Raw genomic sequence first — 17743 nt, 5'->3', positions numbered from 1 at the left:
CTTACAACTTTGCTGTACCGACGATACCTTCGCTTTTAACACTTTTTGAGTCGTTACCTGTTGTGACCTGTTGATCTGTGTGCTCATAGTATAACACTGTTCAGTTTATTCATTCCCTACCACTCAAAATGAAGTTCAATTCGATCCTTTCTTTGTCTTTGTCAGCCTTATTTGCCTCGTCTGCTGGCCTTGTGTCGGCTGCCAATCCGTTGGAGCGTTTATTCATTCAAAATGGCGGACTCAAGATCCAGGAAGATAAGAAGATTCCTGGAGATTCCCCGATCTCACTCTGCGATGCTGAATTGAGCCAATTGATTGAGATTGATAACATCACTATCGATCCTAATCCTCCAGTACGTGGATCCACCCTCAACATCCTTGCTAGCGGTTTACTCAAACAAAATATCGAAGAAGGAGCATATGTCGAGGTCGAGGTCAAATACGGTTACATCAAACTTGTTCATGATACTATTGATTTGTGTGAGCAATTAGGAAACGTCAACATGACATGTCCAGTCGAGGCCGGCCAAATCGACCTGTCCAAGTCTGTGGACCTGCCTAACGAGATTCCTCCTGGCAAATACTCGGTTGTGGCTCGGGCCTACACGGTAGACGACGAGCTGCTTACCTGTCTGACAGCCCAGGTCGAGTTCCCCATCGACAAGAGGGTTTAAGTTATTGATTGATTAGATCTGTATTTTTTACTTCTATTATTATTTCTCTTGTATAGTAGCACTACTATATTTATGCATTTTGTCTTATCTCCTTGTGCTTCCAGCGGCTGGGGCGCTGCCCCAGACCCCGTTGCTCGTCTCGCTTCGCTCGAGCCGGACGTATACGGTCCCAGCACGCTCTGCGAAGCGTAGCACAACGGGGTCTGGGGCAGCATCCCAGCCGCAGGAGGCAAGTTCTGTTCACCAGACGGGCTGTGGCCTGTATTCTTTTAGCGTATTAACGGACTGTCACTGTGGACAGAGTCGTGAGAGGGCCGTGGTGCTCCTGGGGCGACAGACGACACTTCGCTATTGTTGGCAGTGTAGAGAGCAGTGGCTCGGTTGAGCAGGTCTTCAGCAGATGCAGTTGAGTGGAGCTGCTTGTGTTTGCGAGAAGCAGTCCAGGATTCGGGAATCAGTGGCAGTTTGTTGTGTACCTCCTTATAACGAATAAGGACAATAGAAATGATCACGACATACCAGTACAGATTGTACGAAATGACTGAGCCATAGGTGGCACTGTTCTGCCATCCGAAGAGTGCATTGAATAGCATCCACAGTCCGTCGGTCTGTCCGTTACAACAGTTGACGTGCCATACAGAGTTGGTGATATCGTAAGAGCCAGGACCCGATCCATTCTCACTGATGTCAACACCAACCTTCTTGATAAAACTCTCGAGTTCAAGGAACCAGACACCACGAGAGATCAAGCCGGCTGCCACGAGGTACAAGAAACATGTCGAGCCAATAAGGAAATATTGGATAGAAACATGGCTGCCGTATTGGTACATACAGTATCCAATATATGAGCCAAGAGCTATAGCTGTGATAACAGCTAATGGGAATGAGGAAATAGGATTACTGACACCAACACCTCCGAGGAACACAACTGCCTCGAGCCCCTCTCGAAGAGTCGTAATTAATGGCAAGATGGCCATAGCATATTTACGAGAAAAGTAGCTCAAGCCCCATCCCGCATGTCCTTCGTGAGTATCAATAATAATTTTGGCTAATTTAAGTCTCCACTTCTCCTTCATTTTGTTGATTCTCAGCATGGTCAAGCCCATGCCGGTGATAATGAGCGATGCCAGAATAGAAAATGTCGCTTCCCAAATTCGCTCAGTGACATTCCACAAATTAGTACCCAAATAATAGAATGCGAAAATAAACAACGAGCCAATAACCAGACAAATAAATAAACCTAGAGCAGCGCCAATCCATACTTGTAGCACCAGCTGTCTATACACTCTGGAATTATCTGCCGACGAGATCGTTGGTGAATTCGTTACCGTTTCATTATCGGTATTATCAATAGAAGAATAACCATCTGATGGCGACGGTTTATCATTAGACAACCCACGTTTTAAAAATGCCAGTAGCACAGATACAATAACAGCCGTCTCAAGAGTCTCTCTGAAAATCAGGAAGAACACCTGAATAGAGAAGTAGTCTTGAAATGCAATCATTTTCTTTTGATGTTAGAAATAACAACCAACTAATTCCGTAAATTTGTTGTCTCTATCTATTTCTTGACTTTTGTTCTCCAACCCCACTGGATCCAACTGGTGTGAGCCTGTATAAATATCAGGTGCTAATTAAGTCTGCGGGAATGTAACAGTGCCGATGATCCAAATAAAAATCGAAGTCAGAGTACAAACAAAACAGGCCAGAAACCGTTTATCTAGCTTAATATCGTGTAAGCTTTATAAATATATTCAAAGGAGTGAAAGAGCCTGACGTTCACAATAATTTCCCTTGTTCAGAAAAATTTTCGGAAGTTATTCTACCCTTGTAATTTGAATTACTTCTTGAACTAAATCCTCCGGAATCAAACCCTTAACTCGAAAATCTGTTTCAGCCTGCTAATTAGGACCCTTACTGATAATTGCCGCTGCTTGATAAAATCAAAAATTTCGCTATACAATACCAACCGAAATTCAACGCGTTTGTGCGAACTTAATCAATATTCAATTGCGACCTTTGGTTCACGGCAAAAACTAATTTCTCTGTAGGGCAGATTAGCCACGATAAATACACTCTAATTTTAAAACTCGCCCCATCACGATAAATATTACTATGCATGTAAATTGCATACGCACCACCATGCAGGTTGTGCCTCTATGGCAATCATAAATATGCCAAGATTTGGAATTCAACACTATAAACTAAGCGGAATATACATGGGAATCCAGAGCTCGTGATAAGAGCCAACCTATTTGGAACAGCATGGTCCAAACGGTTTATGGCGAACTCCGTCGGACTACGAAGTTATATGCGTGAGTGGATAACCGCCGAGTTCGGTGGACTAAAAATTATCTGATTCATATTCCTAATTGAGTAACAATTGTATGCTCGTGCAGTGGAACATGATCGGATGATCAGATAAAATTATCTGATTGAGCCAAACCGTTTCCAGCTGTGCAGTGACATTGGTGCCGTGTACTTCACTGCTGCGGTATCTTCATAGTAAGTCGCCCCCGCCAAGGCGAATGTGTCTTATGCGTCACCCCCTAGTTCGGAATCATTTTCCATATTTCCATTGACCGTTTAAACGACCAACTGGCTCCACTTATTCCCTGTTTGGACCCGTTGCTTCAAGTGCCACTTCATTAAGCATTACTTTTAAAACCTAATAATTATATAGCTCCACTTGTATTTTTGTGTTTTCTGATAGTTTTCATCAGCCCCGTACTTTATACGTCTTTGTAAAGGTAATAGTAGCAGTAGTGGTACGAAGCTCGCCAGCTGAGCCTCGTTTTCTACTTGGTTTGATTGGTTTAATTACCATTTATAATCTCCTGGTGACTGGCCAAAATACCCCTGTGACGGCAATTGCAACCTTGGGAGTCCCTTTGCATCAAGCCCCGCTGTGGAAACTGTGTTGCCCCACCAGTCCAAGGGCCGGGGATGGTATTCAACAGCGAAGAAGATTATTATGAGGCTCAATGCAATCCCTGCTGATAGCCCTGCTGAGATCACATAAACATATTTCTCAAACCAGGTCACGTATTTGTTGCGAATATAGTACATGCCAGCAATACTTACATAAAGACCACCCGTCATATAGGAAAGGTTGTAAGGGGCACCAAAATTGATCATTCCCGCCATAATAACCACGGGATATATTTGTCGAAATAGCCTTTGTGAAATAAACTTTTCGCCCAGCCAGAAGGGAATTGGTATCAGTGCTCCAATTAAGAAACAGTATGGGAGAACTGGGTACAGGCTGTTAAACACTCGTTTAGGGCCAATCACACCCCATACAACTGAAGCTGCGAAATATGTCGTGGGCCCAGGGCATGTAAACTCTACAATTATGTTAGAGGCATGACACAGTTCACTTAGATCTTGACATTACTTACTTTGTGCCTGTAATGGAGTGCAGATTCCTTCATAATTGTTGATCTGCCAATTAGCAACACCGAGTGATACTATCGAAGATACGAAAGTAGCAATCATTTGTGCTCTGAAAGTTGCTCTTGGGGGGATCTTGGCATAGTGAGCCAGCTTTTGGTCGGCGATGAACGAGATGGCTTGAAGGTTTGTATTCAAGCCAAAGGCTTTAATGATCATAAGTGCTATACCTTTTCCTGGTAATGCATACCCGGCAATCAATTCAGTGAAAACATTAAGACTGAATAGAGTGTTAGTTGTAGCATACAACAGACCGATAGGTATGAGAAACACAAAGCCAATCCCAAGAGCAAAGAAGATACCCCAGACTGGCGTTTCGGTAGGATAATATTCAACACATGCAATTGCCAAAGCCAGTGCAGCAATTGATATTGCCAGATACCACCATAGAGGTGTTTCTTTATATTCTTTCATCATCCTACTATGTGCATCGTTATAACCATGAACAAGCGACGATTTTGCAAGAATTGCCAAATACATGGTTTTGAAACCATCGTAAAGAACATTCCATCTTCTCAGGATTGTGTCTACAATGATTGCTGGATACATGGCAAAGAATGCCCCATAAGTCACTAGATTACCCGCGGTATAGTAGGGAGGCGAGTATGCTTGGTAGAGTGCTTCATCAGCTATTCCTTTGTGGTTAAGAATCTTCTTGACGTCATAAGATGCCCCTGTGTTGGTGAAAATCCGGTTCGAATTGACTGGCAGGTATCCAGTATTGTACATGTTACTGTAAAATATAGCTGGTATCAAGACTAGAAACCCAATTAGCCCACCTACGTACATGTTCATGTACGAAAAGAACGGGGTAAATAACGGTCCTGACATATCAATAATGTTCCAATCAAAAGTCGGAATTGGATTAACGCCGAGGCCGGTTATGGATCCAGTAATAACTGCAAGATTATAGTTATTAGGCGAGATCCAAGTGATCCAATTGAATGTGCTTAATGCCTGAAACAGATAACCTGGTAGCCAAAAGTATAGGAACATGGTAATGAAACTGATACAGAATGCTTTATACCGTGATATGGACCATCCGTTGATTAGTTCTTTTTGTTCTGGTTTCAGCAGTGCTCTGTTTAAAGCTAATGTTGGAAATACTGCTGGCCAAATACAGTTTGCGGGATATATCAAAATATGACGCACAAACCCTGCCAAACCAAATCCAAGGAACTGTGTTGATAGCAATAGCGTGAACTGATATCCAAAGCCAGCCCATTTATTATTGTAGAACATTTCAAGCCGTTGCACAAAGATCTGATCGTTTATGTACGCCAAACCTGAGATACTAAACATAACGGTGACAAGGATTTGCTCCTTATAAGACCATGGTCCTGGATTGATAGTGTATCGTTTCCCTCTAAATGTGAATCCCCAGTCTGGTAGTCGTTCGACCAGTTGGCCGCAAGGATAGACAAGTAACTGTAACAAACTCGTAGATATAGAGACTGGCGGCTGGCGAGGTGCGAAGAATTGATTGACTCCGACACCAATGATGACCCACACAAGACCAATTACATAGCTTCTAAATGTTTCCACCGGCAACTCTGGATCGTCCAACGGATCACTAACACTTCGTACTTCTGGGTATGGAGAGTGATAATAAATAAGGGCTGCTTCCATTTTCATTTTGTACAACAAACCGTCATCTTTCATTGACTCGTGATCACATTCTACAAGCCTCTTTATATTGTCTAGCGTTCCTTGGTGAAAATTTGGATCTTCACCATGGAAGATAATTGCATCTTGTAATATTTTCTTTGCTTCACTCTCTGATAAGTTTGCAATCACACTTAGCATGTAGTCCATATCCTTCCCCATACTAATGTCATGGTTCTCAGTCACACCATGACCCAGTTTTGCTGCCAGTTCAGCTTTCTGTTCATCCGTGAATGAACATCTTAAACGCGAATTGGTCTCTATGATCTTTTCATCATTGTTAGGCATAGTTTTTGAGATAGAATTGACCAAGTATAATCGACCTGAAACTTGAAAATTTCTCGAAGAGCTCAATATACGGATATTTTGTTGGAGTGTGTCATCTAATTGAGCATTAACTTATCCCGCAAGTTAGGGCAATATTTGGCTTTCGGGACCCGCTAACTTTCTGCCGTTCTCTCATGCGAGATCTAGTGGACTGAATTTCATTTGTTTAAAATCACTTGAGAATCACCACGCAATTTTAATTTCTTGTTTTCTAGTTCGCGAAAGTTATTCTTTCCTCTTCCAGCTACCGGAAGTACCTCACGAATATTTGTGGACTGTTATTACACGGCGAAGCTTTTTCTCTGCTATATCAACACAAGATAGTGATAGGATTCTATTGAGATCAAGTGTATATCAGCGGATCAGAGCCATTGAAAAAGCATTTGGCAATTCAATCTTTTGCATACATCTTCTCGTATTTTTTTTTCTTGATTTATTTTGATCATGTTACACAGCTATGCTTTGTCTCCGCTTGTATAGCAAGCCTTTCTTTGTTAAGTTTCGCGTATTTCCAATTAAAATCGCTAGCCACAACAAGGTTGAGAATATCTATGTCGGTTTAAATAACTCTAGGAACTCTGTTTGATTATGTGAAAAGTGTTTCGTGACGCTGTATCAAAAGCGAAATGCTATATAATTTGCTATTGCGCCAGAAAAATCGGAATAAGACCCAGGAAAAATGATATCTCTATTTGTGGCTGTACTGTACTTGGCACAAAGTACCGGGGTTTTTGCCGTTCCAAATGGAGTAATCCAATTAGATCTAGAAAAGGTCCCGCATCCTCTGGTGAATAAGAGAGATGTGATCGACTATGGAAATCCAATCCTTCAGCGAGCTAATCAAGATATTGCAGATAAGCTTGACAATCAGAAATTCTTCTATTCAACTACCGTCGGTATTGGTACCCCTGCTCAGAAGCTCAATCTCTTACTAGATACCGGATCATCAGATACTTGGGTTTTCACGAAAGACACGCAAGTCACTGGTAACTATAGACCTTCTGCTATCTTTGATCCATCTGCGTCTAAGACTTGGAAGTCAAATGGAACCACGTTTCAAATTCAATATGGAATTGGCAACACACAGGGCCAATGGGGTACTGATAAGTTCGAGATAGGCGGAGCAACCGTCAACTCACTTTCTATTGGCTTGGCTACTAATGCTGATACAGCCAATGGTATTATTGGTATAGGTAGACCCGAGGCTGAGATCACCAACCGAAACGGAAGAGTTTATGAGAACCTTCCCATGAGATTGGCGGCAGAGGGTCATATCAACTCTGCTGCATACTCTCTGTATCTCAATGACTTGAATTCTAAGAGCGGCACTATTTTGTTTGGAGGTGTTGATACTAGCAAATTCATAGGAAATCTTAAGATTTTGCCTATTACCCACCCTAAGCATTTAGCTATTACCATGCAAGGTTTGTCTACAGATGGATTGGATAAGAGAAATCTTATGACCTCGCCATCTGTATCAGTGTTAGATTCGGGCACATCATTGTCATATTTTTCCTCTGATGTTATTCAACAAATCCATCAGGCACTGAATGCCAACCCGTCATTCACTATTGGTCAGAAGTACTATTGTGATTGTAATATCACGAACAATCTAATTCTAAACTTTGGAAGTGCTGAAATTGAGGTTCCCAATTACGATTTCTTGTGGCCCATAGAAACAATTGTTAGTCCACTTGTGGCTGGTGTTGCGTTTCCGCAAAACTCTTGCTATTTAGGAATCGAACAAGTTCAAGCAGGTATGGACTTCAGTCTGATTGGAGACAACCTGCTTAGAGCTTTCTATACAGTCTATGATATTCAGAACGATCGAATTGCCATTGGTCAAGCAAATCCTAGATCAGGCACCTCTAATATCAAGCTGATCACTAAGAACTATATCCCTGGGGCAGTCTAGGATATCTAGGATATGTATCCAGTTCACACTATATTTTTACTGATTCAATTAAACCTTATATAACATCAAAGTAGCTTTTCAAAACATTTTTTTCCTTGGTATGACTTACCACCCTGAACACTTATCATCATAAAATCATTGATAATTTTTATATATGTACAAAATAAACAAGGAGAATGATAAACTGGATGAAGACATGTTTCAGCTACTGTCACACAATTCACCATTCAAAATACAAGAAATGAGACATTACTGTTGGAAAATTCGCATTTATTGTTGGGCAGGAGGGGCCTGGAAACCTTGTTCAGCTCCAGGAGCAAGGACTTCGTTGGTAGATTGTGATAGCTTCATTTCCTTTTCCATTTCAATTAGTTGTTGTTCACTGATAATCGACAAAGATAGGGGGACACCCAAAAGCAAAGACGAGGTAGTAATGACCCAGAGAGCCTTACCTCCGAAAAGAAAAGAGGAAGAAATACCATTATAAATAGAACTAGCGGTAGAAGCAATGCTGTTTCTGTATTGAGGAGCAATAACGTCTTTAAGGGCAACAATACGCTCCATGATTGTCTCATTCTCTATATCATCGTCGTCATATTCGTCGTCAGATACTTCGCTATCGGTGTCGGTAAAGTCAGCATCGTTTTCTTCGATGATCTTTTCCTCGGTAGAGGGAACCTCAATAACCTCTTCGTCAACCAAAGTCACTTTAACCATTGTGTAATTTTTGTTCGAGTCTCGTTAATGATTCTTCTAGTTTGCGTATTTCATCTGCAAAATTGAACTGCATCAGAACTTCATGAGGCTTGTGGCGCCTGCGGCGTTCGAGGCTCAAGTCACACAGTTCCGTCTAAATAGTTTTTATATGAAATCTCAGGAAGATGCTTCTATGAGAAAGCTGATGAAAGGAATAAAATGAGAGATAAGATTCCTAAGTGACTAATTGTGTGACTAATTGTGTAGGTGTATATTCTATGTATTAAAATGTGAGTCGTAGTAGTGTGCTACTAGCTATAGATGCATAATAGACGCTACTTTTGGATGCTAGTATCATTAAAAAACTTCCGCAGTCTCTCTCTCTCAGCCTTTAACGTTTCAATGTCTGTGACCGACAATACTGGAAATGGCCGAGATCCAGGTTTGCCTATCGGATCCACACCGCCTCCTATAGTGATTAAATCATCATAATACGGTAGGGCTGCGTCAACGCCAATTGAGTGATACTGTCTTGTATTCCCAAATCTTGAAAATCTCTCTTCTGTCCATTGTCGTTGTACCTCTTCAGGTGGTAGTACAGCATTTCCTGCAAAAAACCTTGCTACCAAAACAGCTTGGTATTCGAACACTCGGAAGCTAAGTCCATCAATAGGCACTCCAACCAATGCTAATGTCGGATCAGGAATATAAAATGTATGCTGATATGCAAGTGGGATAATGTTACCAATACTGAAGTCGGGAATTAGTCGTTTCAAAAATGGGAATGAAAACCTAAAGCCAGTTCCATAGATAACTTCGTCTGGATTGGTTACAACAGAGCCATCTTCAAATACTACTCGGAATGATTTCTTACCATCTTCTTCATATACTTCATATCGATCGATGACTGGTTTGATTTGGTTGTTGGGTCCGTCAGGGTCGGCTACAAACAAATTTGGAGACCTTCGAGAACTGTAGACTTCTTTAGTAATAGGGGAAATCAATCGATATATGTCAATTGCAGATGCTCTGGCCCCAACTACGATCACTCGTTTGTCCTTATATACATTATGGTCTCTGAATGTTTTAGCATGAGTGATTACACCAGGAAATTCCTTGAAAACTTCGTCAATGCCTGGTACAGGAGTGATATATGGAACATGATAATGACCGTTGGCCAGAATCACAGCATCATAACTTTCTGTCCACCATTTATCTATCAAATCTCCGTTTTCATCCTTCTGATCCGTTTCTGTTCTTAAAACCAGTTTGTATTGCGAATTAGGTTTGTTAAAGTCCTTGGAAATGTCCTCAACTGTAGTGCGCAATACAACATGCTCCGGATGTCTGGCTAGATAGGTCTCTATATACCGACTGACTGCTTTCACACTGGTAAAAGTATCCTTTCCTGGTCGATCTAAAAATTCCCAGTGTGGATCATCAGAATATGTCATAATTCTTTCTGGAATATTTGTTCTCATACCATCAAAAGAGGCTGTATGAATATATCGCTGCTGCGATGATCTAGGAGCATTAACTGACCTAATATCTGCATCATCCAACAATTGTACCGGAACTTCTAATGGTGGATCAAGTTCGCTCTCAGGAGCTCCGGGAGGAACTGACAGTTGATCTGGATTCTCATCCAAATGCCAGACTCCACCTAACACATCTCGCCTCTCAAAGACTGTTATTTTGTCAAAGACACCTTCTTTGATCAACGAGTCCAGGGCAATTGCTCCCGAAGCACCCCCGCCAATAATAGCAACTGATCTGACTGGTTCTGTCCGCTTGGGAAGCTCAGTTTGGGTCATTTCGAAGTTTAAATAACTTGACGAAGACTTCCTTCAATATATTAAATATTCTAAACTCTGTTTATCATGGACGTTACATACTTTATATAAGATAACTATTGGACACCTACTTCAGTTAGGTCTGCGTCTTAATGGCGAACTATTTACCCGATAGCTTGTTTGCAGCCTCTTGACTGACAGCTAACGGGCTATTACTAGATCCGACTACTTAGTTCCGTTAGGCTCTGTATTGCGTAATCGCAGTATGAGATTAGTCGATGAGATAAGGTATGCAGAGTAGCTTTTTTCAGGGGGATCTGCGGTCACGTGTAGTTACCCCAGATAACGTAGAGCTGGGAAGCTCCAGAGAAAGTACTTATTATCGGCTGCCATTATGTGTGTAAATAATTAAAATGCATTCATAAATCATAATCTAGTGAACAAATCTAAAATCTAGTCTTTTGTTCCCCCTGTCTTGAGTAGTTTTAAGATACTCCTGCTGCTGTTCTAAGGACATGGCATTCCATAAACGCTCTTTGTGTCGATTGCGTGCCATATAGTATAGCTTTGCCGCAATACAGACGACTACCGCCAGTATATTGTAAACAATTAAAGTGGAATTTCCTCGCTTGTATAGCGGATAATCGTCCGATCGATAAATAGGTGCAGCAAAGATCCCAGCACTCTGAGAGAACATATTAACCACTGCGGCAGAAACCGCTCTGGTGCTCACTGAACTAGCATTGCTTGAGCACCAGGTTACAGTCAGCACAGTTCCAACAGGATGAGCTAATGCCGTAATCATGATAAAGTATGTTGGCCAAGTTTCAATCATTGCTGCTGGCCAGTATCGTAATAAAAATAGACATGGAAGACACCATAAGGGTCCTAACATGATTACCAAACCTCTCTGGTTTATACCCTCAGATAAATAAGCCACTGCAAGCATTGTAACAATTCCTGCCAATGATGACGGTATTAGAAGTAAATTTGTCGTTAGGGTAGTGAATCCAAGTTCTCGCAGAGTCAGTGACAAGTATCTAGCAATTGGCTTCACATTGATGTCACTTAGAAATCTAACTAGATAGATGGGCCAGATATCATAGTCAGCGAGAGATTTCTTCAGATGACCAAAACTAAGTGCTTCATGACAGTTCATATCTCCCTTGCTTGGGTCATCTCTCAAAATACGGTTCACCATGATCTTTTCCTGTCTATAGGTATACCAACCCTTTGGGTTAAACCATGTTTTTGTATGAACGGGTGAGGATACCATTTGCGTAAAAGCCCACAGACCAATTCCCAGTGTGAAGGCGCCCTCAATAGCAAATATGTATCTCCAACCACTTATCCCGCATACTCCGTCTAAATGCAAAATGAAATAAGCAATCAATGAGGAAAATGCACTTGTGAATGGATTTGCAATGTAGAAGTAACTCAACCTGGTCGGAAGTTCCTTTCCAGAAAAAAAGTAAGACATCCATAAGCAAATATTTGGAATAAATGACCCCTGTAATAATCCTAGTAAAGACCTGGTAATAAAGAATCCGGTCTTCCCCGTGAGGAATGCCTGAGATATACCAACGATAGAAAACAAACAAATCTGTACAGGAATGCTAATATTCGGTCCGTACCTTTTGGAAAGTACTTGAGATGGAAGTTCAACGGAAAGAAATGAAAGAAGATTAATTACGCTGCCGAGATTCATATCATCTGTAGTTAAATTCAGGTCATCTAGCATGTTATTCGAGAGGGCATTGGACAAATTACCGCGGTCAATATCCAAGCTAACAAATAATATAAAGGCTAGGAGAGTGACTTTGTAATCTGTTTTTCTTATCAACTCGCGCTCTTCTTCATGTTCCCATGTGAACTCGGGATCGAAATGGTGTCTTCCTTCATACTCTGTACTCTCATAGAGTTTCCGATAATAGTCGGCTACAGTCGGATCTTCGAATGTATGAGCCTTGGCTGAATAATGAGAAGAGCTATCGGGTTCTAAATCATCCAATTCTTCTACAATGGCATCATATCGAATTTTCGAATACTCATTTTTCAAAGACATTGTCAAAAATCTAAGGATCGACTTCACTTTGGAAGAATAATCCGCAAGCAGTTCTCGTCCTTGAAACCCCATCGCTCTTTATATACAATTGGCATTTTCCTCTATGTCTACCGTCAGCTGCTACCGCTAGAGCACTTGTTTTGCATGTTATTTGTTCGGTTATATATTGAGATTAATATTATTTGCAGATCTTGCGCCCTAAATGGCGTCATTATCTAGCATAGTTCTGCAATCATGCAGGGACAACGTGCATATCTGCATGCCACCACGTTCTTGCTGAATAATTACTCCACAATTAGCAGCAAATCCAGGAGTCACGTCATAGCTCTGAGCATTTCACGAGTCGCCAGCATCTCCCGGGCTAGCTCGTAACAATTTGACGGAGCGGGTCTCTACTTGCTCCGGTCTGTTCAGTAGGTACTCGTGTGATTGACGGATCTACTGCACATAAACTCGTCCATGCTCCCCGATAACTAGGTAGCATATCTGAAAATTAATTGTCATATTACTTGGTCATAATAAGTTGTACACTTTAAGGTAGTACGCTATATATACATTCTCTAAGATGAATACTGTAACTCAATTCCAACTGAGGTGGCCAATGGTGTTCTAGGAGACAGACTTATACCAGCGCCAGTACTAATCAAAATCTCTTTATAACGACCCTCCCAAAGTAAACGCAGTTTGCGTGAATTTAAGCTTGTACTGGCCTTGAAAACACCTGAAAAATCGGTTGGCAATGGAGGTTCTACACTATTCACAGCACTACTAATCGCTCCCTTACGCCATATCTCACACCCAATCGACAAATCACTGATATATGAATAGACATTAAAGTCAAACCTACTAGCAAATGAAGATGCGTTTGTCGTTCTCACAGCATATGTCGCAGAGATATGGCCCATCAATGGGTTGGACATTAGTGTAAGAGTCAATGGAGTACCTGTATAGGCAGATTGAGTGGTATATCTCATTGCGGTAGAAAACCCGGGACTTTTACTTGCAATGCCATAAAATACTTCTAAGCCGAACGCTAATCGCGATACAGGTGGTGACACCTTTGACCGATTCGTCGAACTAGAAGGCGATTCCTCAAATCCAATATTATACATGCCCCTATATCCAATTAGGGATTCATAGGTACTATAGATAATTTCGTTTCTCCACTTTCCATTATCTCGTTGTAGATTAAAAGTTATCGCACCTTTGTTTTTAATCTGATTGTCGCTCACACAGGTCACCAATAATTGGGATTTTGGCGACAGTCTTCGAACTAATAATGCTTCTAAAGAGTTGCCAGGAAGAAATAATCTTCCGTATAATAGCGTGTCTTTTCTATCTACACGTACTCCTGCGTGCCATTGTTGCCAGAATATAGGATCAGGAGGAGGATTCAGTGGCTTTAGGATGCGGTAGCTTGATACCAGTTCTTGTAATGGGATCTCTCTACTTGGTTCTATCGTTGTCAATGGTCGTGAACTGTACAAATACGCTACCGAACCATTGACCATGCCCAGATTCGATAGGGTGTATGAGGTAAACGAGTTCTTAGACGACTGTGAAGATACTATTAAACTGGCGCCATCGGGAATGTCGAAATCAATAAGATTTCGTGCTGTTTCTATAACATTGGCATAACTGTTATCCTCATTCCAGTCGGTGCATCGATAAAATTGCTGACAGAGGTGGTCCATATACCCGTACATATGAATTAATTTTTGTTTGTGAGGTTCTCAAAGTTGAAGGTAAGACCGATTGTTTAAACCTTGAATCTGCGGCTGGTTATCTCTATCTATCTTTTTCGCCGCACAATATGAAGTGGATGTTTCAAGTTCTTAAGCAAAGCTTTTGACTAAATCTTAAACCAATGAACTGATTCCGATCTCGCTCATTCTCATATAAACTCACTGTGTCAGTTATCGACTACATTTAGTGTACATGAAAATACAGGTTAATAGCGACTCGGTCATGATGCATTATCAAGGCACCCTGCATATACTAGACGCATCTTTTAGATCCTATATCTATCCCTTGCCCACAAAAAAATAGCTATACATATCGCCTCTTAAATATCAACCCACTGGCCAGAATACTCGACAGCCGATATTTATATTTATTACGCCCATCGACGCGTTAGATTCGATAGGCTTGCATTTAAACCGGGTCTCAGTATCTGTTGAGACTATACTTTTACTTGTGAGTCATTGTTTTACCAGGTTGTTCACATTAGCGCCTGATATTTACCAGTAGTCAAGCCGGAAGCTGCCTCAAGCAACATGGATTACTACGAGGTTCTGGGAGTGTCGAGAGATGCTTCCAGTGGAGATATCCGAAAAGCATACAAAAAGATGGCTCTGTCATATCATCCAGATAAGGTGGCAGAAGCAGATCGTGCGGAAGCAGAGATCAAATTCAAGGAGGTCTCTGAAGCATATGAGGTACTTTCAGATGAAATGGAAAGACAGAGATATGATCAGTTTGGTATTGGTCGGAATGGTCAGAATGTCTGGGAAGATGAAGAGGATTTATTTGGAGCAGATGATTTCGCCCAGTTTTTTGGATTTATGCCTAATGGGGGCCCAGGACAGGGCCCTGGTGGCAGAGGTCCTGCCAACGGAAGTGCAAACGGTCGTGCAAATGGAAGACCTGCTAGGAAGGGTCGTACCGAAGACGCAGATATCCCTATAAGAGTGACTCTGGAAGATGTATACAAGGGTAAAGTGTTCAAAATGAACTCCAGCCGAGATGTTCTATGTAAATTATGTCATGGATCAGGAGCAAGATCAAAAGCCAAGCCCAAGAAGTGTACAGTTTGTAATGGTGAAGGAATGGTCAAGAAACTAAGAAGGCTGGCTCCAGGTGTAGTCACCAACGAGTATGTTGAATGTCGAACCTGTAGCGGTAAAGGAGAAATACTTCGAGAAAAGGACCGATGCAAGAAATGTCAAGGAACCGGGGTTAAGGAAGAAAAGTCGATTTTGGAGGTATATGTTCCAAGAGGATCTCGCGATGGTCAAAAGATTGTGCTTGAAGGTGCAGCAGATCAAGCATACGGAAAAGACACTGGCGACATTATTTTCCATATTGAAGTGCAAGAGCATGCCACATTCACACGAAAGGGAGATGACCTACATAGCATAATCACCATCACGCTAGCGGAAGCTTTGGTGGGGTTTTCAAGAGTAGTACTACAGCATTTAGACGGTCGCGGTATAGAAATCACTGTACCAGCCGGAACAGTTACCAAACCAGGCGAATATTTTGTCGTGAAAAACGAAGGCATGCCCAAAAAGGGCTCTGATGTCCGAGGACAACTCTACCTATCGGTCAACATAGAGTTCCCTGAAAACGGCTGGTGTCTAGAGGCCAGTGAACTACGGCAAGTAAAGGACCTGCTACCGACTAAGCCCCGCCAGCCACTGAACATTCTACCCAAAGACGTCGACAACGTCGACTACACAATCGGAACTGGACCACTTCCAGAGTCCGAACTGTCTGACGGCGAAGATGACGGCGATGATCTGCCTCAGTTCCAGGCCAACGGTCCTCCCGAATGTAATACCATGTAATTAATCGATAGATAACACCTCTCCACATCCCGACTCGAGCGCAGCGAGAGGAGCCACGGGGTCTGGGGCGGAGCCCAGCCGCCGGAGGCAGTCCCCGGGCCCTCGTTGCGTCCGGCGGCTGGGGCTCCGCCCCAGACCCCGTGGCTCCTCTCGCTGCGCTCGAGTCGGGCGTTTGGGGGCCTAGAAGATAGAAGTTATATGATTGGTTTTATTAAATAGAGAGAAGGGCATAAGGTCGTTAACGGTTGTGTAGTATTCAGAAGTCGAGCGATTTTTCTATTTCGTCCAGCGAGACATTGAACTCGGGCGGCACTGAATTCTGCGGATGTGTGGGTTGAAGAGGTCTGTTAGTGGGTAGGTTTGTCAGAGGACGGACTCGGGGACGCGATTCGGACGTGATGAGCTGGGCTGGTCGCGTGGTAAATAGTCTGTTAGCAGATGTCGTGTTTAATCTTTGCTTGGCTTGAGCGGATTTTGTAGGTGCCATGTAATCAGGTACTTTTCGTGAGTGAGCAGGTGAAAACGATGGTGCTGCAGTTGTTGGTTTTCCGAGGGAGAGTGAGGGAAGTAACGCAGTTCGTGGTTTCGGTGGCGGTGATGAGATAGTGATGGGTGCTGATTCTTCATCTGAATCCTCTATATCGAGATCTGGTAGTGGCACTGTGTCATACCTTTTATCAGGTAGCTCCTCAAGAGGAATATCAAGATTGGCCCACCTGGAAGTTTTGGGCTCATCAATAAATACAAATGTCTTCGAAGCTCTGGAAATGTAGTCGTAATCCAGCTCAACATGGTCAAGCGGAAGATCAGGCACGGGGGGTGGCTTTGTGGGGATTGTTTCGACATCTACAAACCCATAGTCAATGACTGCTTCCAGTTGTGGCTCGGCTGACGGAAGTTCGACAGCAACAGAATTTTCACCAGCCACACTACGAGGAGTCTTTACAGGCTGACGATTGACTATATTCGGAGTTTTGGGCGTGAGTTTGCGTCGCGTTATATGTCTATTTGCACTAACAGATCCAAGTCCACCATTCTGGGTCTGAAGTGGCTTCTTTTTGGTTGTCTCAACATTGTTGTTTGGGCGGTGCACATTCTTGTCTTTTCCTCCTAATGGAATTCTTGTAGTTGCTGGAGTCTTGATAGCAGCTCCATCATTTCCAAAAGCGCTTTTAGCAGGAAACCTTCCACCATATATGTTCTCATTTGGAGTCTTGAATGTCTTGTTAATATTCGACTGAACATGGCCAGCTTTTTGCAGCGGTGTACCAGCACCTCTATAAGAGAGAAGATTCTCCTTATCAGAGTGCAACGTTGTCATGTTACGCTTCGGTCTTGTATGTCAAGTCAAAGAGAAGATCAGTTAATCGTGAACTTCACGGTTCTTGTTAATACTGATAGTTTCATTGCTGATGTTAGGGTTATATGTTTTCCTATTACTGCATTTAGAAGTTGTTTCCTAGGAAACCCTTGACAACCTGAAAATTCAACCCTTACCCAATTATATAAGACCTCAGTATCTTGATCCCAAAGGTGAAAGATGAGGTACCCTGACTAACAATTGTGATCCTATTTTAAGACCCATG

General features: G+C 42.3%; 9 protein-coding genes across 9 annotated transcripts; 3 read left to right on the top strand and 6 right to left on the bottom strand.

Moving 5' to 3' along the window:
- Positions 1-128: 128 nt before the first annotated feature.
- Positions 129-674, top strand: NPC2 (Npc2p; the record flags this gene model as incomplete). Its single annotated transcript, XM_018878820.1, has 1 exon — positions 129-674. The coding sequence occupies one exon, from the start codon at positions 129-131 to the stop codon at positions 672-674; it is 546 nt and encodes a 181-aa protein (XP_018736085.1).
- Positions 675-943: 269 nt separating this feature from the next.
- Positions 944-2179, bottom strand: FTH1 (Fth1p; the record flags this gene model as incomplete). Its single annotated transcript, XM_018878819.1, has 1 exon — positions 944-2179. The coding sequence occupies one exon, from the start codon at positions 2177-2179 to the stop codon at positions 944-946; it is 1236 nt and encodes a 411-aa protein (XP_018736084.1).
- Positions 2180-4067: 1888 nt separating this feature from the next.
- Positions 4068-6080, bottom strand: OPT2 (Opt2p; the record flags this gene model as incomplete). Its single annotated transcript, XM_018878818.1, has 1 exon — positions 4068-6080. The coding sequence occupies one exon, from the start codon at positions 6078-6080 to the stop codon at positions 4068-4070; it is 2013 nt and encodes a 670-aa protein (XP_018736083.1).
- A 718-nt stretch (positions 6081-6798) lies between these two features.
- On the top strand, positions 6799-8034 carry YPS3 (Yps3p; the record flags this gene model as incomplete). Its single annotated transcript, XM_018878817.1, has 1 exon — positions 6799-8034. The coding sequence occupies one exon, from the start codon at positions 6799-6801 to the stop codon at positions 8032-8034; it is 1236 nt and encodes a 411-aa protein (XP_018736082.1).
- A 270-nt stretch (positions 8035-8304) lies between these two features.
- Positions 8305-8751, bottom strand: TOM22 (Tom22p; the record flags this gene model as incomplete). Its single annotated transcript, XM_018878816.1, has 1 exon — positions 8305-8751. One exon carries the CDS (start codon positions 8749-8751, stop codon positions 8305-8307), a length of 447 nt encoding a protein of 148 aa, XP_018736081.1.
- Positions 8752-9065: 314 nt separating this feature from the next.
- Positions 9066-10544, bottom strand: FMO1 (Fmo1p; the record flags this gene model as incomplete). The annotated part of the gene is made up of 1 exon (XM_018878815.1): positions 9066-10544. One exon carries the CDS (start codon positions 10542-10544, stop codon positions 9066-9068), a length of 1479 nt encoding a protein of 492 aa, XP_018736080.1.
- A 412-nt stretch (positions 10545-10956) lies between these two features.
- Positions 10957-12660, bottom strand: AWJ20_1899 (uncharacterized protein; the record flags this gene model as incomplete). The annotated part of the gene is made up of 1 exon (XM_018878813.1): positions 10957-12660. One exon carries the CDS (start codon positions 12658-12660, stop codon positions 10957-10959), a length of 1704 nt encoding a protein of 567 aa, XP_018736079.1.
- A 488-nt stretch (positions 12661-13148) lies between these two features.
- Positions 13149-14294, bottom strand: MDM10 (Mdm10p; the record flags this gene model as incomplete). The annotated part of the gene is made up of 1 exon (XM_018878812.1): positions 13149-14294. The coding sequence occupies one exon, from the start codon at positions 14292-14294 to the stop codon at positions 13149-13151; it is 1146 nt and encodes a 381-aa protein (XP_018736078.1).
- A 570-nt stretch (positions 14295-14864) lies between these two features.
- On the top strand, positions 14865-16157 carry YDJ1 (type I HSP40 co-chaperone YDJ1; the record flags this gene model as incomplete). The annotated part of the gene is made up of 1 exon (XM_018878811.1): positions 14865-16157. The coding sequence occupies one exon, from the start codon at positions 14865-14867 to the stop codon at positions 16155-16157; it is 1293 nt and encodes a 430-aa protein (XP_018736077.1).
- Positions 16158-17743: the final 1586 nt, after the last annotated feature.

Source organism: Sugiyamaella lignohabitans, chromosome A (assembly GCF_001640025.1).
Source record: "Sugiyamaella lignohabitans strain CBS 10342 chromosome A, complete sequence".
NCBI classification, from domain to species: Eukaryota; Fungi; Ascomycota; class Dipodascomycetes; order Dipodascales; family Trichomonascaceae; genus Sugiyamaella; species Sugiyamaella lignohabitans.
This window is presented reverse-complemented; position numbering and strand designations above follow the sequence as displayed.